This window comes from Numenius arquata, chromosome 8 (assembly GCF_964106895.1).
Source record: "Numenius arquata chromosome 8, bNumArq3.hap1.1, whole genome shotgun sequence".
Classification (NCBI taxonomy): domain Eukaryota; kingdom Metazoa; phylum Chordata; class Aves; order Charadriiformes; family Scolopacidae; genus Numenius; species Numenius arquata.
Window position 1 is genome coordinate 50,486,410 of NC_133583.1, and position 23,884 is coordinate 50,510,293.

At 58.2% G+C, this 23,884-nt stretch overlaps 3 protein-coding genes across 3 annotated transcripts in view; 2 read left to right on the forward strand and 1 right to left on the reverse strand.

Annotated features, from left to right (window-relative positions):
- The window catches only part of IPO13 (importin 13), a 31,315-nt gene extending 19,125 nt beyond the window's left edge, over nt 1–12,190 (forward strand). The window contains exons 10-20 of the mRNA XM_074152090.1: nt 518–652; nt 884–1,027; nt 1,452–1,532; nt 2,131–2,268; nt 2,366–2,462; nt 4,342–4,394; nt 10,664–10,730; nt 10,898–10,956; nt 11,072–11,161; nt 11,308–11,489; nt 11,616–12,190. Coding sequence (XP_074008191.1) covers nt 518–652; nt 884–1,027; nt 1,452–1,532; nt 2,131–2,268; nt 2,366–2,462; nt 4,342–4,394; nt 10,664–10,730; nt 10,898–10,956; nt 11,072–11,161; nt 11,308–11,489; nt 11,616–11,712 — 1,143 coding nt within the window. The 3' untranslated portion in view covers nt 11,713–12,190. The remainder of the gene's footprint in view (nt 1–517; nt 653–883; nt 1,028–1,451; nt 1,533–2,130; nt 2,269–2,365; nt 2,463–4,341; nt 4,395–10,663; nt 10,731–10,897; nt 10,957–11,071; nt 11,162–11,307; nt 11,490–11,615) is intronic.
- Nucleotides 12,191–12,615: 425 nt separating this feature from the next.
- On the reverse strand, nt 12,616–15,186 carry DPH2 (diphthamide biosynthesis 2). Its single transcript, XM_074152386.1, has 6 exons — nt 15,004–15,186; nt 14,810–14,922; nt 14,405–14,625; nt 13,563–14,201; nt 13,234–13,419; nt 12,616–13,152 (listed from the first exon to the last, which is right to left on the reverse strand). Exons 1-6 carry the CDS (start codon nt 15,145–15,147, stop codon nt 13,022–13,024), a joined length of 1,434 nt encoding a protein of 477 aa, XP_074008487.1. The 5' UTR covers nt 15,148–15,186; the 3' UTR covers nt 12,616–13,021.
- Nucleotides 15,187–15,479: 293 nt separating this feature from the next.
- ATP6V0B (ATPase H+ transporting V0 subunit b) lies at nt 15,480–22,207 on the forward strand. The gene is made up of 8 exons (XM_074151521.1): nt 15,480–15,614; nt 18,687–18,735; nt 19,225–19,308; nt 19,763–19,840; nt 20,461–20,530; nt 20,848–20,899; nt 21,328–21,518; nt 21,886–22,207. Exons 1-8 carry the CDS (start codon nt 15,548–15,550, stop codon nt 21,910–21,912), a joined length of 618 nt encoding a protein of 205 aa, XP_074007622.1. The 5' UTR covers nt 15,480–15,547; the 3' UTR covers nt 21,913–22,207.
- Nucleotides 22,208–23,884: the final 1,677 nt, after the last annotated feature.

Sequence of the window (23,884 nt, forward strand, 5' to 3'; positions counted from 1 at the left end):
GGGAAACCCTCAGGGAGACTTAACTGTAGCAGTTCCCAGTCCCTCCAAGCCCAAGGACGCCGAGACAACAGACATGTCTTCAAGAGGAAAAAGAAGGGAGATTAGCATGGGGACATTGCCCAGGCTGTGCCTGTGACCAGGAGAGGGTGGTACACTTGACCCCATAGGTGCTGAGACAGGTCTGTCCAAAGCGTGGTGAACTGAGGGAGGGTGAGCGGTGCCAGCACAGAGATCTCTTGGGCACCAACTGGTCTTGCCTTGGCGGGTTGCTGAGAAGAGGCCAGGTGCTGGTGGCAGAGTGCGTGTTCCCTGGGCTCTGCTGTGCTGGTAGGGACCTGCCCCCTCTCTACTATGAGGTGCACTGAGGGTGTCCCAGATAGAGCAGCTCAGGAGCTGCTCCTCGCTGGGGTCCTGGCTGTGCTGCCTGGGCCTCTGGCAGCTGTGTTAGCTAATATGTGTGTGGTAGGACGGCAGGCTGGGCGGTGACCTGCCCTGTTGTGTCTCCTCTCTGTCCCAGACAAGCCAGTGCATGTGGCTGATGCAGGCTCTCGGTTTCCTGCTCTCTGCACTGCAAGTGGAGGAGATCCTGAAGAACCTGCACTCCCTGATCACCCCCTACATCCAGCAGCTGGAAAAGCTGGCTGACGAAACGGTAAGTGCTCTCGTGCTACCTCCATCCAGAAGTGGCTTCTCCTGCTGGCTGTAGCCCTGGGCTGATGTATTAAAGCAGCGTTCTTGAATGTGGGCTCAAGCAAGAGCACAATGCAGGGAGCCCCTCTCTGGCACTTTGCCTCTGCAGTCCTGGTTCCTCAGGATCCCAAAGGCATGACTGTGATTGAGCAGCACAGTCTGTGTCACGCTTTGACTTTATTTTCCCTGGCAGCCCAATCCCTCCAACAAGCTGGCCATCATCCACATCCTGGGCCTGCTCTCCAACCTCTTCACCACCCTTGACATTAGCCACCATGATGATGACCACGAAAGCACCGAGGTCAAGAAACTGCCAGTGCAGCAAGGACCCAACCCAGTGAGTAGCGCAGTAGCTCGATGCTCTTTGCCACAGCCTGGCCAAAGCCCCAAAGCCTTGCTATTCACTGCTGGTGCCAGGAGAGGGGAGATAATGGGGAATATAGTGTGTACCATGAAGAGGGTAGTGTTGGTGCGTCCCAGCTAAAACAACTCCTTCAGCTCATTCCACCGCTCCTGAGGTGGGCAGAGGTGACCTGCAGGATCCCTCTTGGCTGGGTGCTGCTCTGGAGGACAGCCTGAGCGCTGCCTGCCAGCTGTGAGCTGTGCCAGGCTGCTTCAGCAGGGGAGAGAGCTGCCCAGCTTTGGAGAGGGGAGGGGGCAGTGGTGCCTGAAGGTTTAAGTCCAGGCCATGCTTAGTCTTGAACCTCCTCTCCCCGGTGCTGTGAGGGACAATTCTCTTCAGTGCCTCTTCTTCCTTACAGGTGGTGGTGGTTCTGCAGCAAGTCTTCCAGCTCATACAGAAGGTCCTCAGCAAGTGGCTCAATGATGCCCAGGTGGTGGAGGTAACCAAGCTCCTTCTGAGTACTGCCTGCAGCTCTGCCTGTCCTTGCTGACCTGAACTGGGGACAGCAAAGGACCGACTCTGGGGGGTGCTGCTTACCTGTTGTAGGCAATTCCATCTCCCTTTAAGAGAGGTGTCTTTCTGGTTTGTCCAGACCCATGCTGCTTGTTGTCACCAGCAGCATCCAGCCATTCTTGTCTGTCTTGTACCTTCATCAGCTCTGCTCCTCTCCAGTTAGGGAGGCCCTGCTATCAGCAGGGAGATGGGATCCACTGAACGCTTGTGTTCCCTAAGGGGAGAGCTCTGCTCTGACCTGGAAATAATGTGGTCTGGTTTTTCTTCAGTTCTCTCAGTCCAGTAATGCCCAGGTGCAGCATCCCACCAGCCTCTCCTACCCCGGCACTCCAGGAGCCTTCCTGCAGTAGTGGGAAGGGTGTTTCCTGGTGTTGGGGAGCATCCTGTGCTGCAGGGCAGGGTGCCAGTAGCAGCGCAGGTCTGACCCTTCTGCCTGGCTGGTCCCTATCCACATTGCCAGCTCCTCCCTCCCTTGGGAGAGGTCTCCTGACATGGTTGCTCACATGGGCCCTCTTCTCCCACAGTCTGTCTGTGCCATCTTTGAGAAGTCTGTCAAGACCCTCCTGGATGATTTTGCCCCCATGGTGCCTCAGCTGTGCGAGATGCTGGGGCAGATGTACAGCACCATCCCCCAGGCCTCTGCCATTGACCTCACCCGGCAGGTACGGAGCCACGCTCGGGGCAGGGGCTGCTGCTCCCCAGGGAGGCCGGGGGCATGCAGGGCCAGTAGCAGCTTCAGTCCTTCTCTCTCTCTTGCAGCTGGTTCACATCTTTGCCCATGAGCCTGCCCACTTCCCTCCCATCAAGGCCCTCTTCTTGCTCGTTACCTCAGTCACGCTGACCCTCTTCCAGCAAGGTACGTGGGATTAACTCTTCTTCGTGCTGGGGCTGTTGTCAGGCTGTTGCATGCACAGAGTCTGGAGGCGTCTTACCAGGAATGGCTGTTTTCACTCCTAGCTAAGCTAATGGGGCCATCTCTGTTTCTTGGATTCATCCCAACCCCTGGAAGGTGGGTACCTTCCCTGCAGGGCAGCAGAAGCAGGGAACCCCTGGGCGAGACTCTGGACTGCCGTGACAGCCCGGCTTCTGCAGCAGGGCTGGGCATTGCGTGCTGCAAGGGTCGAGCCAGAGCTCCAGTCCTGCTTGGCAGGGAGGCTGTGCTCCTCAGGAGATCCTGGGGCTCCTTCCAAGGCCAATAGTGCTCATAGTGGTCAGGAATCAAGCCCTCGTATGAGCAGGAGGATGTGTATGTGAGCATTTGGGAATCGACCTTCTCAGAGTCACTGCTGGCCACTGAGTCACTGCTGTGATGCTGAGGATGCTGGCATCCTCCCACAGGGCAGGGGCCCCTCTTCGGCTTCCTGCCTGCTCTATAAAAAGCGAATGGGGTTAGGACAGGCCCCTTCACACCATGGCTCCCCTCAGCCTCTTGGTGACTTGCCCCATGACAGGGACAAATGTACCTTGGAGCTGCTGGCTCTGGTCCTTCAGCACCTCTGTATGCGGTCCCCAAGGGGTCTTGTCCGTTGCTCACAGCCGGGTGCCGGGTAGGTTGATGCCGCCCCCCCGTACAAGGCTCAGAGCTCTCTAGAGAGGTGGGGGAGGCTTGAGGACCCCAGCTTCATCATCACGCCATGGTCTGAGCAAATCCTGCTGCGCTGAGGTGTCACTGGGGTCGGTGGCAACTGAGCCGGGCTTATCCGGAGATCAGGTCCCTGCTTCTGCCAGCGGTGTGTGGATGTGTCTATGCTGAAACCCTCTTGGCTCGGCACCCGGGGAGGCGGCGATGCCTCTGGGCAGCAGCAGGCATGTCTGCAGGAGGAAAGGGGAGGGGACAGAGCCCGAGCTGTGCCAACGCTTGGATGTGAGCTTTGCTCAGGCAAGCAGCCGTCCAGCTCGCTGTGTGCCCAGGACTGTGTGCTCCCACCCACCCTTTGGGTCCCCTTTGGTGGGCAGTCAGTCCTGAGCAGGGTGAGCCCCTTCTGCTGAGCCCACGGGTGGCAGGAGAGGGGGTGACACATGGCCCCGCAGGGGCCGAGACACATCTGTGCACAGATGTCAAGGTAGGGCGAGTGGTGCTGGCATGGAGATCTCTGGGCACCGAGCTGATCTCTCCCAGGAGGATGATCTGGAGGCGACCTCCAGGAGGGTCCTGGACTCAGGGTCTCGGAGAGCATCTGGGAATGGGGCGGGAGGGCAACTGTGCCAGGGGGTCCTGAGCAGCTGGTGCTGGTGACAAGCATGTGCACGCCTGAGCCCGGCCAGGCCTGTCAAGCGTTTGCTGAGGTGTTGTCGTTCACTTGCAGTTATCTTCCAGGACCAAACGGTGCTCTGAAGACACCCGCTCAGTCCCCATAGTGCAAAAGCTCTAATTCTCCTTGGGGAGATGGTGCCCAGCTAGCCCCTGCTCCTCCTCCTCTTCCTCCCCAAGGACACGAAGATCTCCTCCTTGGCTCTGCAGCACCCAGGTGCTAGCTGGAGACCCTGGGGCTTCAGACCCTTTCCTTTGCAGTTTCTTTCTGTTCTTGGGTTCTCCAAGTTTCATGATTTTTTGTATGTTTTGTTTCTTTAACTTGCTTCAAGCTGCTCATGTTGCCCATCCCCTTCCCCACACACCCCTCCTCCCTTACACTCCTGTTTTCACTTGTAAATTCTTTCTGTATCACATAACTATATGATGTTGAGTTGCTGTTTGTATGATTTTTCTCTTAAGTTACATCTTTATTATATTTTAGGGCCCAGGGATCATCCTGATATTGTTGATTCATTTATGCAACTCCTGGCACAGGTGTGTTTTAGTTTCTTATTCATTCACTTTCTGTTCTCTCTCTTTCTCTTTTTAATTCAATTTAAACCTATTTTTAGCTTTCTGTTGACAACGTTTTTTTCCTTTTAGTTGAATATCGAGTTTCTCCATCTGTTTCCGTGGAAGTTGAAAACAAAACATTCTCCTTTAGTTCTGGGTTTGCACCATCCCCAGGGCAGTGCCCTCCTCTGCAGGGCAGCCTCCCGCTGCCACCCCCTCGCCTTGCTGAAGCGGGGCACTTGGGGCTGCTGCTGCTGCCACCCTCGAGTGACAGACAAATTAGAGCATTAAGTGGATGCTTTCCAACCCGTTTACCTGCCCTGCGATGGGTCCTCTGGAGTGGGGATGGGCTGAGCTGGCTGCCTTGCCCCAGGACCGGTGGGAGGAAGCCCCTGCCCACAGTAGCAGACAGCTGCTGGGGTCTGGCTCTGAGCAATGTGCTTGTGATGGCTTCTTGGATCTGCCAAGGTGCCACGCTGTCTCCCACCCCAGCAGCCTCTCAGGGCAGTGGTGGCAGTGGCAGCTCAGGAGCGCTCTTGTGCCCATCGGCTCGGTGGCACGCAGGGACAGTTTGCGTCGGCGTGACAGGGGCTGCAGGCTGGCTCACGGGGCTGGCACTTGTGTCACCACTGGTGGTGCGCAGGCAGGGCCGGCGCCATGCTCTCTGTGTATTTACATCTGCTGGGAGCAGTGGGAGCCCAGCATGTTCCTCAGCCTGTGGTGGCCCTTGAGGGAGAAGCCCTGATGTCCTCGATGCACTCAGTGCCCCCATTGGAAATACGTCCCCCAGCACCTACCCAGAGGGTGGGTGGGTGGGTGGTGAGGAGGGGCCGTCAAAGTCGCTTTCTGCTTGATTTCTGTAACAATGAGACCTTTGACCATGTGTGTTGGCCTGGTGGCTGTGCCCAGGCAGCTGCCAGAACTGTGACCGTCCTACCCTTGCTACAGCCTGGGAAAGGTGCCTGGCATGTCCGGGTGCTGAGCCATCAGCCCCCTCCTGATTGCAGCTTGGCCCATGTGTGGGTCTTATGGGGTTGGAGTGGGCGAGGAGGTTGCACCTCGCCCCCAGTCAGTTTTGCTCCCCAGGAGTCTCACCTTGACACCCAGATCCCGCTGAGACCCATTGCATCTCACAAGCAGCGTTTTCTTCCCCACTTTTGGTCTTGAAAACATAACTGAGCTTATCAGAAAGCATTTGCAACTTTTGCCAATGCCAGTTTTGGGAGCTGTGACCTTTTAATAAGGGTTTTGAACATGATGGGAGGATCAGTGAATGGGGTCTGTGTGTGAGGTTCATGGAGGTGTCCTCCCTGCTGCTCAGCAGGTTGGCAGGACCTGCACTCGAGCACAGTGCCCGGTGTGGGGCGCAACATTTCTGTAGATACAGAGCAGAGAGCACAGAGAAAAGCACCTAGGAAGGTGACACATGGTGAGGAAGAAAGGCTGATTGGGAGCCTGAGGAGCTGCATGAGTCTTGGGGTGTGGAAAAGGTAATGCCACAGTTATAGGTAAAAACCTCTTTTCCATTCTCCTCAAGTGGGACAAACAGTAACAGCAGGAAATCATGGAAAAGGATCCAGGTTAGGCAGTAGGAGATCTTTCTAAGAGCACAGGGAAGCACTGGAAGGTCACTTGGGAGCTGCTGTTGCTTGGAGGGCTTGAAAGGACTCAACAAGTGTATTGCTCCTGGAGGGCAGGTAGAGGTGGTCCTGCTGGGTGGGTAGGGTATTAGGTGGCCCTGAGAGACTCTTCCAAGGCTGCTTGTTTCTTTGGTAAGTGCTGAGTTTCTCTGTGGCTTGGGGTCCTTCTCTGTGCCTGGTCATGGCATGTTTGTGCTCTCTTGGAGAGAAAAGTACAACTGTGTTGCACTTCCACAGGGTGTGCTGTGAGAACAACCACCACCCATCCCAGCTGCTGGGAAGCTGTTCCATGCAGGATCTGCAGGCAATGCTGGGGTAGTGTGCTGGCAGCTGGCCCAGTCTCCAGTGTGCCAATCTCCAGACAGGCTGTGTCCTTCAGAGGTCCTGCTGCACGAGCAGCTCAGAGGCTCCTACCTCTGTGGTTGCTGTGTCTCGGATCACTCTGAGGTGTCTGGCATCGTGCTGCCAGCCTGCCACCATCCACAGCTACTCAAAGACCTGATGTTTTCCAGGCCATTTTCTTCCAGCAACCCCACGAAGACCAAAGGATTCCATCACCATCCTCTCTCCTCATGCACAGGCCTTGTTTCAAGGTCTCCTCCTTTTTCTGGCCAGATGCTTTGAAACCCATCAAGAAATGGCCTTGCTGTCCCTCCCGGCTCCTTGCTCTCAGGATTTCAGGAGCTGTCTGATGGCAGAGGTGCGTCCAGCCTCTCCTCTTCCAGAGGACCATGCCCTGCAATGATGCTGTTGAGCATTTGTAAATCCAAGGATTAAAGTTTGAGAGAACTGCAGATCTCTTCAGATCCAATTTTGATGTGGCAGAGGCTGTGTTTTTATTCCAGCCTGCTCTGCCTGCAGAGCCTTTGGCCAAGTAATGCATCTTCCAGAGCAGCACTGAGTTTGGACCCAAGAGTGTGTCGAAGTGTGGAGACTTTCCCACTTCCCTGACTGTCTGCTGCTGTTGTTGATCACCTTGGTGGAAATGTATCATCCCTGTTTCAGATTTGTCTGGTTTCTCCTTGCAGGCAGTGGTTTTGTTCTCTCCCTCTGCCAGCAAGTACTTTCCTACCTTCTGATAACTCAAAAGCTCCTACCTAATACCTACACATCAGCCCTCTGTCAGCAGCACATGGGGAGCCGTCTCTCTGTGCGACAGGATTTCAGTTGACGTTACAATATATTTATTTTGGCTTGGTTGCAGCCCATGAGACTGCCCAGTTGGTGCAGCCGATCATTTTGCCACCATGCTGATTGGTAATCTTCTTTTGACGATGGCTGGCTGGTCAGGAGAGCGTGCTGGCTTAAACAAAATGCCTTACGGACGCTGGAGGCCCTGGAGTTACTGTTACTACTCAAAGCTAAGGGTAAAATAATAACCAGGCTGCTGTAAGGCTGCATGGAGTGGTGCTGGCACCCTTTGCAGTTAAGTCTGCTCTCAGATGCTGCCCTCCCACCTCCACTGTGTGCTGGGAACGGTGCAGAGCATCACTGATGCTGTCCTTAAAGTGGGCGTCCCCTCTGGAGGGCTGCGGGGCTCAGTGCCACCTAGGCAGGGTGCCGAGGACTGCACAGCTGTGGCAGCTGGGGCTTGCACCCAGGTCTGCATCTGCAAACCCAGGCAGGAGGTTCTGGTGTTTGGGCGCTCTCGATTGTTCCCTGGCCAACAGGTATCACTAGTGTGCATGCTCCTGCTTGCATAGGCTTTTTGGGCTCTCCAGCCTGCCTTCCCACCGGCAGCTGCAGGCATGTCCACCCACCCTGGCAGGGCTTCACACTGGCACGGACCTTGAGAGTGCTGCGGTGACCTTTCCTGACTGGGAGCTGAGGGACAGACTGGGCAAGCAGGGCCTTGCCAAGCGGAAGACCTTCTGTGATGACCCAGTCACCGCCGTGGCTCCCTCCCTTCTTGGTCTGGTCCAGGCTGCACGCAGCAGTCTTTGAGATCACCACGCCTGCTCCAGCCAGAGCCATGGAGCCCCATGGAGGACATGGGGCATCCCCTCTCCCTGGCGGGCAGGGGCTTACTGCTCCTCCCTGTCCCTGGTGCCTGGCCAAGCTCATGTGCTCTTTCCAAAACTGGAGGCTCTGCTCCACCAGGCTTGTGAGCTGGGAAGACGTGGTGGTGATGGACACAAAGATTTGATCTGTGTGTTCTGGAAAGCCGCATGAACTGGCTGTGCGGCCCTCCACTGTCCCCTGTCTGCTGGAGGAGTGGGGTTTGGTGTCCCTTCCATGCCTGCCTGCCTCTGAAGAGCAGGGCACAGAAGAGCCTGCTCTGAAGATCTGTCTTGGGGGGGGTCTCCCAGATGCTGTGGAGAAGAACCCAACATCCTTTCCGTGCCAGCCTGCAGGACAGCCCTTGCTGGAGAGCCAATGCCAACTTCTGCAGCGGCTGCTGCAGCAGAGGATGTGGGGGGATGCTTGAAAGCATTTAAAGACCTGTCCCCATCCCAGAACACATGAGGAGAGCTGCTCTGGTAGGAGATGGGAAGGACAGGCTGGCAGTAAGAGGCCCCAGAGCTGGAGCAGGGTTTCTCCTGCTTGGAAAGCACAGCTGGACCTACCTGGTGCCACTTGCTAATGGGAGAATCATAGAATCATAGATTGGGAGAATCTATGGGAGAAGCTCCACAGGGCCCAATCTCATGGGGGTAAAAAGCATCTCTGTCTACAATAGGTGCGCATGTGTGCTGAGATTGGGCTTGTGCTCTGCACTGTCTTGGTGGAGGTGTCCTATGGGAAGGAGCCCTCCCAATATTGGCACACTTTCCTCCAAGGCATGGATGGAGTGAGGAGCAGATGCTGCAGTGAGTCTGCAGGAGAGCTTGGCGGGCTCTGCCTGCCATGGGTCTGGTTTGGCTGGGAGAAGCACCCTGCAGGTAGGTGGCAACCTGAGCACATTGAATGACTTGTGCCAGCTGAACAGTCTTGCAACTCACAGGACAGGTTAACACCAGCCCCTTGGATGGCCAGGGTAGAGGAACCTGCATCTGGGTGGTATCACAGGAGCCAGCTGCCCTCAAGCAGCATGCTGCTGGGCTAGAGGCTTGTGGTCACCGCTCTGGAGCCCACACCAGGGCCCCAGGAGAGGTAGTCCCCCTTGGCTAAAACTGCAAGGTCTCTTGCAAGCGTTCATCCGGTATGGGGCTGACTAGATGGCAGCAGCCACGATGAGTGGATGTGTTTCTAAACCATTGCCCAGGCACTAGTTAGCCTTCTGATGGTGCTAGTACGTCAGGAGAGATGGTGCAAAGTGTCTATATATACACACACGGGTAAAATGTGGCCCCTGATTGCCCTCATGAAGGTCTCTGCTTGTATCTCGCAGGGAAACAGGTCCCTGCAATTGTGCTATCTCAGCCTGGTACAGCGATGCCTTCGGTGCCCAGACCTGAGTTCTTTCTTGCAGCATGTGATACAAAGACACAGAAAGGAGATGGGCTGACCCTGAAAGCTGCTCCTCAGCTTCTTGGTCGCAAGCGTCTCTGCACTGGGCAGATGGCCATGGGCTTTCCCTGGAGAAGAAAGGGTGGGCAATAAGCCCATTTTGCTCCAAGTGGAGACCATGGCTGTGGGCAGATGGCTGTGCATCTTGGGTGCTGCTGGCTGAAAGCTGTCCCTGCTTTCATTCAGAGGAGCAGCCTTGGAGGACAGCAGTGGCCCTGCACACAGCTCAGCCTGAGGGCTACCTGCCTGCTGAGCTCCAGGCACAGAGCAGGGCCACTTCAGTACTGTGGCTGCTCTCCCCTGTGCCACAGTGACAGCAGGGCAGGAGGCATGGCTGCCATGCCCAGTGCTGGCCCACAGTGGTGGCATAGTGGTCAGGGCACAGACATGGTTGCCTTACATAGTAGAGCTCGCTGTGGCAGGGCAGAAACCCTTGCCATGGAGTGGAAGGTGCAAACTGAAACATTTCTGTCCAGTAACTGCCTAGTGCCAGCACAGGGGGGACCAAGTCATTGCAAGGGGTGCCACAGCTCAGGGTGTCCCCAGCAGTAGTGCCTGACTCCCACAGAGGCTGTTGGAATCACTGTGCAGCAGAAAAAGGTTTTCTGATCTCAGACTTGCTGCTCAGGAATAATGTTGGTATCGCCTTGTCATTTGTTCCCCTGGAGCCCAAGCAGATCAAGCTGCTGGTCCGGTCTGGGGTTACTGCTTGAACCAGTTGCTGTGACCCCCAGGGACACCAGCATCTTCAAGAAGAGAGAAGCAAAGCACACAGGTGGCTGGTCTCTGCTGGGCTGCATGTGGCTCCCCTTGTCCTGGGAGTGCTGCTGCTGCTTGGTCTGCTCTGATGGGACAGGAGACCTTTGTCCCATCACTGTGTCCAAAGTGTTTGTGTGTACACCGCTGTGGCATCTGTCCTTAGGTCCTGGGGTCGGCAGTCCCTGAGCATAGCAAACTGCCTGGCTGCTTGATTGACATTTTCTAGTGGGGGGGTGGAAAGTGATGGTTTCCTGCTGTACTGTGTGAATCTGCCGTGTACCGTAGGTGTGCCCAGGTAAGTGTGTGTCCAGGCAGAGGTTGTCTGGGGCACCAGGTTCCTCGGAGGCTTCCTGGCTGCCTCTGCAGCGCGGGGTTTATGCTGCCTGTCTGTGTGCCTTGCAGGCTCTGAAAAGGAAGCCGGACCTTTTCCTGTGTAGCAACCTGGATGTCAAAGCAGTGTTTCAGTGTGGTGAGTACCACGGGCATGGGTACGTGCTCCACATCGCTCTGTGGAGAAGCCAGCCTGCTCCTCCTGCAGAGATGGGCATGGCCCGGCCAGGGGCTGGGGAGCAGGGGGCTGATTTTGGATGGTGTGGGGGGTTTCTGGCTGCTGACAAGAGCGCTTTCTGTCCACAGGTGTCCTTTCGCTCAAGTTCCCTGAGGCCCCAACAGTGAAAGCATCCTGTGGCTTTTTTGTGAGTATCGGGGCATCGTACAGCCCCACCTGAGGGTGGGCAAGAGCGGGGCTGCAGGTTGGACAAGGGTGTGGAGCCCATTCCGGCGCTGAGCGGGCCGGGCTGTGTGTTGCAGACAGAGCTACTGCCCCGCTGCGGAGAGATCGCCCCAGTGGGACAGGTCGTGCATGAGAACGGCAAGGTGCTGCTGCAGGCAGTGCTGGAGGTGAGAGACACCGGGACCACGGGCTCCCTGGGAAGCTTTAGTCTCCATTCCCCTGCGGAGCCAGGGGGACAGAGAGCCCAGCAGCGTGGTTGGGTACAGGCAGGGTGACGCCAGGGGCTCAGCAGGGTCCGTCTGCTCTGTGGCAGGGCATCGGTGGCCAGGCCTCCCGAAGCCTCATGGATCACTTCGCAGAAATCCTCTTTGCCTTGAACAAGCACTGCTTCAGCTACCTGAGCGTCTGGATCAAGGAGGCCATGCAGCAGGACGGCTTCCCCTCGGCCCGTGTCAGCCCTGAGCAGAAGGAGACCTTCAGCCAGCAGATCCTCAGGTTTGTGCACCCCTCCCTGTGGTGGCCGGTGCCCCACATGCGGTGGGAATGACCTCCCCCCTCCGCCCCACATGGCCTGGTGTGTCCCTCCTGCTTCATGTTTGTCCCCTCCCACTGTCTTAGCAGAGAGCGTGTGAACAAGCGGCGAGTGAAGGAGATGGTGAAGGAGTTCACCCTGCTGTGCCGGGGGCTGCATGGCACGGAGTACACAGCAGACTACTGAGCACCACCTGGCCAGGACCGCGGACAATTTGCCTGGACCAGCTCTTCCCCGCAAGGAAGCCCCCCCACCCCATCCTCCCTGCCCTGCTGCAGTACGGCTCCGTAGAATAACCCTCCACCTAGAATTAACCCACTCGGGACGCTCCTCAGCTAGATTTGGTGGCCGCATCTCGGTGTCAGCATCTTTGTTTCCCCCAGCATGCTCCCCCCTCGCAGGGGACGGGAGTGCCGGCTGCAGGAGGCGGCGGTGGGCAAGGGGGGAAGCCTGGGCAGGATGGCCCCAGCACAGGCTGCCCTGTGCCTGGGCTACCAGCCCTTCCCTGGCACTTCCCTGTGGGTGCCTGTGCCCCATGCCAGGGGGGCTGCCCCTGCGCCCACAGCAGTGACTGGCTGGGCAGGGGGGCTTGCCCCCTGCTCATTTGTACGTGTGTGGTTGGGAGGGGGGAGGCCCTGCACCTAATTATATTAAGAATATTTCTATGTTGTGGCTGTCGTTATTGCAGTGCCCAGATTTTGCTTGCCCCATGCCTCTGGGGAAGAGCCCAGCAGAGAGGGTTAAATCAAGGCTGGGGTGCCTCAACGCCTCCTGTGTCCCCCCCAGCTTCGGGAGAGATGCTGAAAACCAGTTCTCTCCCCCAGCCCTGGCTCACCATGCTCTCCTGTCCAGCATGGAACAGCTCATGGAGCAGAAATGGTCCTGCCACACACAAGAGGGGCCAGACACCGCCCCTGCCAAATGTGGGGTCCTCCCTGCAGCATGGGGTGCATGCGCCCCATTTCATCAGAGCAGGTGAGGGGCTTTCTGATGCTTTGCTTTGGTTCCCCAGCCCAACCTGCGAACATGGTTTCATTTCTGGGGGTCCCAGTTCTGTGTTTTCACTCTGGGATGTCTGGTATCACCCCTGCCTTCACTCCTCAACCCATGGTTTATTCTAGAAGACAATTCATTCACAAGTCCTTTTCAGTTCAGCTTTAGTTAGCAGCAGTAGCCCACACAAGCCTCGAGTCCTGCTGCTGTCAGCTTGTGCGAAGCTGTGACCTTTCCACGTAGGGCCAAAGCTGCCCTGGACTGGGGAGCCCTCAGAGGCAAGTCTGGGCCAAGCACCTCTCCTGGCCCTGCTGCTGCCCTGGCCCTGAGCCCCGTGGTGATGCCACCGGCATTCCCGAACATGAATGCAACTCCTGCTATCCCACCGCAGGCCACATCCAGCACGGGGCCAGCTGGTGGCAGGTCCAGATCCTTGTGACACCCTCGCAGGCACTGCCTGGGCCCCTGCACGTCCTCTGCTCCTCCTGGCGCTGCTGCCGAATCAGGAGTGCTCACGTCCCTCGTCCTCATAGGCAATGGCAATCCCTCGTCGGCCCTGCACAGCCTTGGAGACGGGTGTCTGCCCCAGCTGCTGCTCCAGGCCCCGCCAGCTGCGAGACTGCAGGAAGGAGGCTGGGAGGAGAGAGAAAGGGAATTGTTACTGGGAGCATGAAGGTGGCACTGACCCTGCACCAGTGAAATCAAATCACAAACCAGCAGGGCTGATCTCTGCAAGGGCCTGCGTCTGGTCCCTGCAGGCCAGGGCAGTGCTGGGGGGCAGCTGGGGGGCCAAGGGGTCACATAGGTGGGCTGCACGCATCTCCCCCGTGATCAGTGAGATGTCGGGAGTGGCCTCTGCTGCTGGGACAGCCGGTGGGAGATCAACATATGCACAGGCACCTGCCGGGAAACGGTAACGTTAGCCTGATGCTCATGTCTATCCTCCAGCCAGAACAGAGCGAGGGCAACTGCAGCCTCCAGGCAGGGAAGCAGGGCAGGACATGCGCCGGGAGCATGTTGGGCAGTTGTTTTCCAGCTGTTACCTGGCAGCAAGTCTCTGAAGTCAGTGAAGTAGTTCCCTGTCCACTCCCGGGCTGGATTACAGGCCAGCTCCAGCTCATAGGGTGTCACGATGGGCCGGTAGAATTCACTGGAGTCCAGCAGGGTGTTCTGAGCACAGGCCACCAGCACAAAAATGTCCACCTCCAGGAAGTTGGCCAGCTTGGCAGGGTTTGGTTTCCCCACAGCCAGTGTGTAGCTGCGCTTGCCAGCCCGGCACAGAAGCTCGCGGAGGTGCTGCAGCACGGTCAGGTAGCCTGCCACACCAAGGGTGCCCACCAGGATGCCCACCACCCGGGCATCCCGGGCCCGCTCCACTAGGTAGAGGCGTCGCATCAGGGCCCGGTTGACGTTGAGGGTCTCGTGACGGCCACAGCCGGTGGCAGGATCGAAGGAACTGAAGAGGCAGCGGTTCCAGGTCAGCATGAAGCTGATGAGGGCCAGGCCCTCAGCTCCCACGTAGAACATGGCACAGTCCTGTAGCCCTCCCAGTGCCTCCACTGGGAACTGGCGACCAAACTGCCGCACCTCCCCAGGTGGTGTGGGCCCAGGAGAGTCCCCACACACCACCCTGGAGAAAACAATATTGGGGTACTCGGGGCACAACTGCTGCTCCAGCTCACCTGAAGGGAGAGAAGAGTGAGAACGAAACACAGCCACAGACCTGACCCACAGAAGGTGGGACAGCAGATTAGGGGAGAGGAGAGGACAGAAATCAAGGCTGACAGCATCTAGGGACTGCCTGCCTGCTGCTGCTTCTCCCCCTGGCAGCTCTGTAGAGCTCAGAGCAGCACCAGAGACTCCCTCCCTGCCCCAGACCACTCACCCATCGCGTGGGCATAGATCACATCACTCAGTACCACCACACGGCTCTGCCGGTCAGGGTAGAGCTCCCGGAAGGCTTCTGTGCAACGCCCAACGTCCAGGGGCTGTTGCCCGAAGATGTGCAGCACCGGGAGCTTTCTGCAGGGGCTGAGGCAGGCTGGGCCATAGTGCAGCACTGCCTCGGCACCCACATGCTCGGCAGCCACTTCGTCCACACAGCAGCTGCGGGGAGGGAAGACCTGCTGTTAGATGGGCTCTGCACCACGGAGCTCTTCCTCCTCCCTGGCATCACTGTCCTCAGCTCGGGCAGCTCCAGCCCTCAGCCCTGCCAGATAAGGGACGAGCAGCCCCGTTCCTGCCCGCGGAGGACCCCTGGGACGCCCCCGCCCCGCAGCCCCTCACTGACCTGCCGTACGTGGTGTCTCCCAGGACGTACATCTCGGCTCCGGTCGCCGCCTCCATCCGGGCCGCAACCGCCGCTGCGTCCGCCAGGAGCTCGTCAGGGAACTGGAGGGCAACCTTGGGGGGAAGCAAGGTGTGAGGCACCGGCTCGGGGCGGCCCGCAAGCCCCGGCCACGCTCCACTCCCGGCCACGCTCACCTTGCGGAACCCGCCGCCACGGACGAAGGCGGCGGCCCGGCCCATCTCGTAGAAGCCGTCAAGGTCCCCCCGCGGCGGCGCCGCCGCTGGGCCCAGCTCCCGCCGCAGCGCGGCCTCCCCGTCGCTGCTGAAGGCTGTTGCCATGGCGCCGCGGGACCGGGGGTCAGGCCCGCCACGCGGGACCCCTGCGCCCGCTTCCGGGCTGGAGCGCGGAACCTGCCAATGAGCACTCGGCACCGCCCTCCCCGTTCTCGGAAAGCCCGCCCCTGACGGAGCGGGGCCTATCGTGCTTCACGGCAGGGCGGAGAGGGGAAGGACAGCCAATGGGAAGAGCCGTTCGTCGCGGTGCTTTCTGGTCTATGTAGTTCTCTTGCGGCTCTCAGGCCGGACAGCCAATAAGCGTGCGCGGTGGCGGCGGTGGCATCACGTGTTTTCCGCTCGGGCGCTGCGGTTCCGCTCACGTGTCCCCCGCGGGTCAGGTGACGCGCTCGCGCCCGGCCGGCCAGCTCCGCTCCGCTCCGTCCCGTCCCGCGCCGCCGCCGCCATGACGGGGCTCGCCCTGCTGTACTCGGGGCTCGGCCTCGCCTTCTGGAGCACGCTGCTGGGCGTCGGTCAGCGCCGGGACGGGGGGCAGAGGGGCTGGGGGAGGACAGAGGGGGATCTGTGGGCCTGGGCCGGGCTGTGGGGCTGGGCCGTGGGGCAGGAGGGGGCTCTGGGCGTGAGGAGAGACTGTAGCTCGGGCTTGTGTCCGTGCGGGCTGCTGCCCTGCCGGAGAGGGGCTGGGGAGGTTCGCTGTGGCATAGAAAAGGGAGGTGGTGGTCGAGGGGGTGCAACGTTATCCGTCCCCCGGTGGCCGAGCTGCCCTGGGGCAGAGGTAGGAGGGCTGGCCTGTCGCCTGCCATGGCACCGGGAGCGCTGCTCTGGGGCTCTTCGGCCTGGACATCACCCCTTGGGCACTTTGAAGGCTCGGCCCCCCAGCAGCACCGTGTAGCTGTCAGCCGCCGTTGGGTGCGCAGCTATTGGTGCTCTGAGCCTGTCTGTTTTGAGCAGCTGATTTACTTCTCTGTATGTGCGTGTGTGTAAAGGTGCTGGTGGCAGTCAAGGGTTGTGTTTGGATCTGGCAGATCAGGGGAGGTAAAAGCAGGTGCCTGGTTTTTCAGGCTGTGACAGTTGATGTCTCCTGGATGGAGGAGATGGTCCTCCCGCTTAGCCAAGCTATGGCAGCACAAGGAAATGTGCAAGTTTGTCTGGATGATTGCAGAGCTGGTGCATGGCTGTTTTGCAGCTTCTGGCAGCCTAGGCTCTGCTGCTGATGGCGTTGGGCTTGGTGGCACTGAGGATGGATTTAATGCTTTCTGGGAAGAGGATGACTCCACGGGGTAGCGGGAAGATTTTATGCTGGAGTTGATGGTGATTTCCTCTTTCAGCGCAGAGTGACGTGACCACAAGCCAGGCAGAAGCTGGGGAGACCTTGGCTCCTGCCTCAGTGTTTGGGTGAGGGGAAAGACAGAGTCAGATGCTGAGGGTGTCTCACTCTCTCGTGTTTCCAGGTCTTGGTGAACCCAGTGCTGGGACCAGGGCTGCCTTCCTGGGCTCTCTGAATCATGCAGCTCAAACCAGCGTGGACACACACTGCGAACTTTAGACTGTTGGAATATATCAATGAGCCGAACGCAGATGCTTTTAACTTCCCCTGCCCTGTTGCAATCCCCTTTCAGGGAAGGAGTGAGTAGGAAGCAGTCTCGCTCTGCACAGTGTTGCATTGGAGCTTCTTTGTGCTTTCCCTCCTTGTCCTGGACCCTGCTTTGGTGCTCCGGTCCTGCTGCCCTGGCTCTTTTCTGTCCTTCTGGCTGCAGGGCTGGGAGTCAGAGCTCACAGGAAAGCATCGTTCACCCTGTTTCTTTTGTATATGAATCCAAGGCTACACCTGCTCTTGAAGAGATGGAAGGTGCCCTGAGGATCTGCCCTGAGCTGGTTGTAGCTCTTCTTTACCACACCTGGGGAGTAAGGGCAGCTAAAGCTGGCTGGGTTCAGTTCCTGCTCAGCCAGCCAAGCAGCAAAACCAAAACATAAGTTACAGACCTGCCAGGCCCAGCACCGTAGATCATCCCTGAAGGTCGTCAGGTGTGCGGGCTGGGATATGGCCACCCGACACGCTCCTTGGCCATTGTGGCACCATTCCTCATTTGTGTGTGTCACTGCAGGGGAGGGGGACACCACAATTCTGCAGGCGGGAGGAGTGACGGCTTCCTGGTTTGGGGCCTGCTCATCTGGCAGGGCTTGTATGTTCTCCCTGTGCGTGGGGTGCTGAGCAGCGAGTTATGTGTGGAGGGGTTTAGCACACAGGGACAACGGGGACATCCCTGCTCTGAGGCTGGCGGGTCTCCCTAGGCTGCAGCACTCCAAGGCTCTCACACAGCATGAATTGTCCTCAGGTCTTGGCTGTGGACAGATCATGGCTCCTTCAACCTGGGGCACATGGTCCTGTCCCTGTATTGCTACTAAGCACATGGCTGTCTTGCCACCATCTTGGCCTCCAAGCTGCAATTCCGGGGTGGGGGGGAGGGAGCAGCGGGACACATGCAATGGCCTCTTTGCTGCATTTAAGCATTTCTTCCATTTCCTCTTTTTCCATCTGTATGGTCGGTGTTACGCAGCTGTTGACTCTAGTCAGCAATGGTAAAGAGCCATCGCTTCACCCTCTCTCTGGTGTGGAGCAGACAGTGCCACAGTGCCAGACAGCCAGGTTTCTTTCTTTTCCAGTTGCGTGCTACAAGTCATGCAAAGAGCGAGTGTCTGTTCTGGTCTGTAGCCGTGGTTCCTGCTTGCAAGCTCAGAGCAAGGCAGGGTTTCAGTGCGAGCACCTCTGCATCTGCTTGGGCTGCTGGGTGTGATTCCAAGCTGCAATTCAGCATGGGAGAGGAGCACTTGGGGTACAGCAGGGTGAGCTGCCCTTGTAATCCCTCCCTGGAAAGGAAGGGCTTTTCAGGGCTGCTCTTTGGTGTCTCCTGCCTGTGTTGGAGTACAAATTTATCTGGAAATGACTAACCTTGGGGGAAACACTGACAGACAGCAGGCACATCTTGAACATCCACAGCCTTGAAAAGGGGGATGCTGGGAGGCAGCTGCAGCTTCTGGTGTTGACAGGGTCCTGGGGAGTGGCATGGACCCTGGTGGGATGGTGATGGAACAGCATGTGATGATCAATCAGGGCACAGCTTCGCACCTCTCTCCTCGCTGTGAGAGAGAAGAGCTCATGGCTGGTCACCCAGTGCTGTAGCTCTCTAGCGAGGCTGAGCCGTTGGGTGATGTGGCTGGAGACCATGCTGGGGCACAGGGCTCCCTTCAGCCCAGCGTGGCCTGTGAATGCTCAGCAGAGTCAGGGAGCAGAAAATGGGTGCAACAACCACACCAATCCTCAGTGAAGAAGGGGATGGGGTGTGGGAGTATTATGGGTCTGGGCTGTCTCTGTCCTGTGCTGATATGGGAGTGATGGGGTTTCTGGAGCTGGGGCACCCTGCCCCACAGCTCTGCACGCCCGAGCCAGTCCCAGTAACCCTCCTGCATGCTGTGGTGTGCTCCTGGGCTTCTGCCTCTGGGCTCCACAGGTGTGGGAGGACATGGCAGTGTTAGGCTAGTCACTGGTGCCTGTCTAAGGTTCCCATGTCACTCTTGCTTTCCAGGGATCTGCTACACAATATTTGACCTGGGCTTCCGCTTCGATGTGGCCTGGTGAGTTCCCCGTAAATACCAGTGTCCTCCCCACCAGGCACAGGGCCGTGTGAGGAAGTGGTCGGTGTTGGCAGTGCCTGGCAAGGAACAGCACTTGCTTTTGAGCAACAGGCAGTGGTCACTGCATCACAGGGGAACAAGAGGTGGGATCTGCCCCTGTGAGGTGGGATAGATGCAGCCCGTGTGTGTGTGTGTCTGGCTCCATATAGGGTCTTTGTGCAGCCATCACTGCCTTTCCCACCTCTGTCCCAACAGCCTCACAGCCCAGGCTTCCCCTTCACAGTGAGGGTTTGGGAGGAAGGTCTTGGTCCATGCAGATGAGGGTCCTTGGTCACTGGCTGGCAGAGAAATGCTCGTGTCCCACTGTCTGGCAGTGCCCAGCCCATCTCAGTCTGTATGATGGGGTGGGGGGTACCTGTTGTGGGGCTGTGCACCATGACTAGAGGGGCTCAGCATGTGTGCTAACTCAGGGCACTTCTTCCTCTCCAGGTTCCTGACGGAAACCTCACCCTTTATGTGGTCCAACCTGGGCATTGGCCTGGCCATCTCCCTGTCCGTGGTGGGAGCTGCTTGGTGAGTGGGGCTGGTTCTTCAGCAGGCTCTCGCTGTCCCACCTTGGTAGTTGCTTAGATAGTGTGGTTTCTCACAGCAGGGCAGGAGCAGAACAGTGTGTACATGCAGGAGTCTGGGGCTGAGTGGGTCACTGCAGCAGTGGGGCCAGGTTGCTGGAGTTCTGGACAGGCCACCTCATGGGCTGCCATGGCAGCAGAGAAGCAGGGATACCCCTGGCTCTCTGGAAGTCATGTCCCTGAGCCCAGGCCGTGCAGTGGAGGCTCTTGTGCCCGAGCAGTTCTGCTGGTGTAGGTGGTGGAGCTTGGGACCACTGGTACCCTGAGGGTGGACAGACCAAGTTCACAGTGTCCCCCAGCTGCATGCCCGATCTTTGCTCAGCTGGGAGATCCTGGTTTCCCTATTGAATCCTTCAGTGAGTGCCAGACCCTCCACCAACCACCCTTGTCTGCCACAGGGGGATTTACATCACAGGCTCCAGCATCATCGGTGGTGGAGTCAAAGCCCCTCGGATCAAAACCAAGAACCTGGTGAGGTAAGCACAGACCTGGGGTTAGTCCTGGTGCCATGCCTGAGCGAGGCAGGTCCCAGCCCAGTGCAAAGGCTCCTGTCCTGTCTCTAGCTGGGTGCTGCTAGCAGACTATTCCTTGCTGAGCTGTTTGCTTTCAAAACAAAGAGCCCTAAAGGAGCCAGAGTGCTGCTTTGAAGAGTCACTGTGTGATATCACGCAGTGAATGGGCCCAGTGTGTTCAAAACAAACACCCTGAGATCACACTTCCTGCCTTCATCGAGGCTTCCCCTGGCCAGACCTTGCACAGCCCTTCCCCAAAGGAGCAAAGGGGGCTGGCGGAGGGCAGGGCTTCCTGGTCCTGCTTCCCACAGGGTCATCACAGCTTCCTCGGGTGGTACAGCACAACCAGCACCCAGTCTTTGTCCTTGGCAGCTCTCCCTTAGTTGAGAGGAAAGCAGTGGGTAGGTTGGGCTGCCTTTCTGCCCTTGGCAGCAGTGGGACAGGCTCAGATATGGCCATGGAGGGATCTGGCTGCTCGCTGGCCCGGCACGAATTGGTGGGTGCTGCTCAAGATGGGGCAGAGCCTGGGACACTGTGCTCACGCTGACTGGGACACTGTGCTCAGATTTTGCCTTTCTCCACAGCATCATTTTCTGCGAGGCTGTGGCCATCTACGGGATCATCATGGCAATTGTCATCAGTAACATGGCTGAGGTATGGGAGAACCTGGGCTGCCCTGCCAGCACTGAGCTGGCCTTAGGGCTACAGTGGGGATGGGTAGCCAGTCATGGGCCAGAGTTGTGAGCAGTGGCCCTCTGGGGGGGACTTTGGACACTGTTTGTGGCTCTGGGAGCCCCTGGGCCGGTGGTCTGTGCAGTGGCCTTTGCATACGCTGAAGAGTGGGTTGGGGAGCACACGCAAGGCAGATATCAGGAAGCCACCCATGTGTGGCTGCCTCATACTGTACTGGGGACAGATACTTCTGGAGACCACAGACTTGCCAGTAACCCATGGCTTGTGCTTTCTCTCAGCCTTTCTCTGCAGTCACCCCAGAAGCGATTGGAGCCAGGAACTACCACGCAGGTAAGTCCCTGGTGCCATCACTGTGAGCATTGCCACACCCTGCTGCTCCCTCTGCCCTGGGCCATAGAGAACGAGACTGCAGGGCCCAACTCACCTGGCCTGTAGCCTGCTGCAGGTGTCTGAAGGACATGTGACTCTTCTGACAAAAAGTGGCTTTTTAGTTACCTTCTTGATGCCCTCCTGCGCTCAGCTGGGCTGTGCTGCCCTGCAGCAGCGCTGCTCCTCACTTCAGCAGCAGCAGAGTGCTGTCACCTGCTGGCCTGGCGCTGCGGGAGCCAGGACGCACCCTGGAGGGATCCTGTGCCCCAAACAGGAGGATGCTGCTGGTACTTGATAGCTCTGGGTCTTCTGTCACCTTGAGATGGCGCTGCTGCGGTGTGCCCTGGGTGCGGGTTACCCCCTGCTCTTGAAGTGTTCATCTCTTACAGGTTTCTCCATGTTTGGGGCTGGCCTGACCGTGGGGTTGTGCAATCTCTTCTGTGGGGTCTGCGTGGGCATTGTGGGCAGCGGGGCTGCCCTGGCTGATGCACAGAATGCCAGCCTCTTCGTCAAGATCCTGATCGTGGAGATCTTTGGCAGTGCCATAGGGCTGTTTGGGGTCATCGTTGCTATCTTGCAGGTACCTGCCTCCTGGGGCCATCAGGCTTATGTGAGCACAAGGTGCCTGTCACCCTGGGTGCTCTTCAGCTCCAGGGAGACACACCTGGGCTCCAGCACAATTCTCTGCATTGGGACAGGGAGGCTGCTCGTGAGGTTTGGGGTGTCACAGCTGTCCCCACAGCATGCTATGCCTATTTGCAGCAATGAGAGCTCTTTTGGTGGCTCCTCTGAGCAACTGTCCCCGAGAGTGTCACCTCGGGTGCACCCTGTGTGATGCTCGTGTCTTATTGGTGGAGCTGATAAGCTGTCTGCAGCTTCTGGGTGGGACTGGGGTGCTGGGCTGGGGTTTGTGGGGTATGGCCTAACCTCTCTTTCTTTCTTTCTAGACATCTAAAGTAAAAATGGGCAATTGAGCCCTGTCCCACCCAGCGTGTTCCAGCCCGCCCCAAGAGGTGCTGTATATATTTATTTAATGTTTCTATCCTTGACTGGGGCGGGAGCTGCCCGGCAACGGGAGCGGGACCCCGGCTGTGTAGAGCCCTGTCCCGCTGATTGATTGGCCCCTCGGAAGAAACAAATTTCTCTGTGTGAATCTGCTCCCAGTGGCCTGGCCCAGCCCGTGGGGCCCTGCTGCTGCGTGTCCCCGGTGTGTGTAGAATCAACCACCAGTGCAATTCTGTGTCCGTGAAATAAATATGGTTCTCGTCCAAGGATGCAGCTCTTCCTCTGCCCTGCGCATGCTGGGGAGGCTTGCAGAGAGCGAGTGCTGATTTGGGCTGACCCCCTGCTTGCAGATTCCTCTCTGTGCCTCTGGCAAAGCCCTTGCCTGGCTCCAGGAGCCTGGTGGTGTCCTCCCTGTGTGGGGTTTATCCTGCTGCTTTCTCAGCCTGCAAGAGGCCGCCCTCTCTGGGCTGTAGGAACACAGAGCTCTGCTTTGCTGCCCAGAGCAAGTAGGAGGCTGCTGGAGCAGGCAGCAGGCAGCCTCCGCACTGCTTCTGCCAGGCTCCTACCAGCCCTGGCACTGCTCCATGCGAGGCATGCTGGAGGCACAGGCACAAGCTGGTTTGGACCTTTCAGCTCCCATCCAGGTAGTTTAGCACAAAGGGAGCGTACAGAGTGTCCGTAGCCCCATTGTGCAGCTGGGGAGCACCAGACGGGCAGAGAAGCAAAGCTTTTGCCCCTTGCAAGGCTGTCCTCCAGCCAGCAGCTCACTTGTGTGAGTGCTGGCTGGCTGCTGCTGCCTGGGCCGGTGCTGCTGGGTGCCGGAGATCTCCGGTCTGCGGTGCCCCTCTGTACCAGTGGCCCTGGCAGAACTCCCAGGGGTGGGGACATTTTGTGCTGGCTGTGCTCCCCTCTCCCTGGCCGCGGTGAACGCAGCGTGGGGAAGCCGGCTGTGGACAGCTGGGCCTGCAGCTCTTATGCTGCTTGGGGGAAGGGAAGAACAAGGTCTTCCTGCCTCTGCTCTGCAGAGAGCGTGGAGCCGATGCCTCTGCAGTCTGCTGTATCCAGCACAAGGCCTTCATCCTGCTGTGCTGCCAGTTCACCTTCATAGGGGAAGCATAGATCCCCTGGTACTGTTAGTGCTGCCTCAGAGCGGATACCCATCTCTCTTCCCACATGGATGGAACAGAATGGGGCAGCAGTGGGACTGTCGGAGTCAGGGAAGCATTCACAGCTGCTGATTTTTTGCTCTTGAGACTAGGGCAGCTGCCTCTGCATGGCCTTTCCCAACTCTGCTGGTTTCCCAGCTCTGCTTCCCATTTTCCTGTGCATTTTTGAGACAGCAGTGTCTCAGCCCAGGGCGTGGGAAGACTGCTGGGGCAAACCAAGCCACTGTTCCTTCCAGCAGTGCTCACTGCTCTGGGGCTGGAGGCTGCACCAGGAGCTCTGTGTGCCCCACATAATGGTGGGGACACAAGCTGGGCTCTGCCTGCTCAGAAGAAAGGGTGTCTGGTATGGGCAGTTCTGTGCCTCTGTGAAGGCTGTATCCCCATCCCCTGGCATTGCTGCTGTGAGCCAGAGATATCTGAAGCCCCTGGGAGCTGCAGGGCCATCCTGTCAGACCTGTGCTGAACTCGGGGGGCTGCCTTCAGGAAGGAGATACCTGGGGTTGGAGAGCCTGTGCTGGTGGTAGAGAAGCCGCTCCATGGGTTAATCATCATCTTGATCATTCTTCTGTCTTGAAAGACTCACCCACTTGTCTTTCAGCAGTAGGTTTGGCCCTGCTCTGCCTTGGCTTGATAGAAATCCATCCACTGTGAGAAATGTACCTCTGCAAGGTGCTTTTCCACCCTCTGAATCCCGCCTGTGTGTATCATGGCTTTGGCAAGGGAATGGGCTCTGGGGCTTTCCCACGGGCCCCTTGTGAAGACACAGGACCCGCTA

Bases quoted from the DNA above. Each gene is read 5' to 3' on its own strand.
- DPH2 (XM_074152386.1), bottom strand. From the start codon at position 15,147: ATGGCAACAGCCTTCAGCAGCGACGGGGAGGCCGCGCTGCGGCGGGAG. The intron at 14,923-15,003 runs GTGAGCGTGGCC...CTTCCCCCCAAG, and splicing joins GTGGCGGCGGGTTCCGCAAG to GTTGCCCTCCAGTTCCCTGA. The intron at 14,202-14,404 runs GTGAGTGGTCTG...CTCTCCCTTCAG, and splicing joins GATCTATGCCCACGCGATGG to GTGAGCTGGAGCAGCAGTTG.
- ATP6V0B (XM_074151521.1), top strand. From the start codon at position 15,548: ATGACGGGGCTCGCCCTGCTGTACTCGGGGCTCGGCCTCGCCTTCTGG. The intron at 20,531-20,847 runs GTATGGGAGAAC...GCTTTCTCTCAG, and splicing joins TCATCAGTAACATGGCTGAG to CCTTTCTCTGCAGTCACCCC. The intron at 21,519-21,885 runs GTACCTGCCTCC...CTTTCTTTCTAG, and splicing joins TCATCGTTGCTATCTTGCAG to ACATCTAAAGTAAAAATGGG.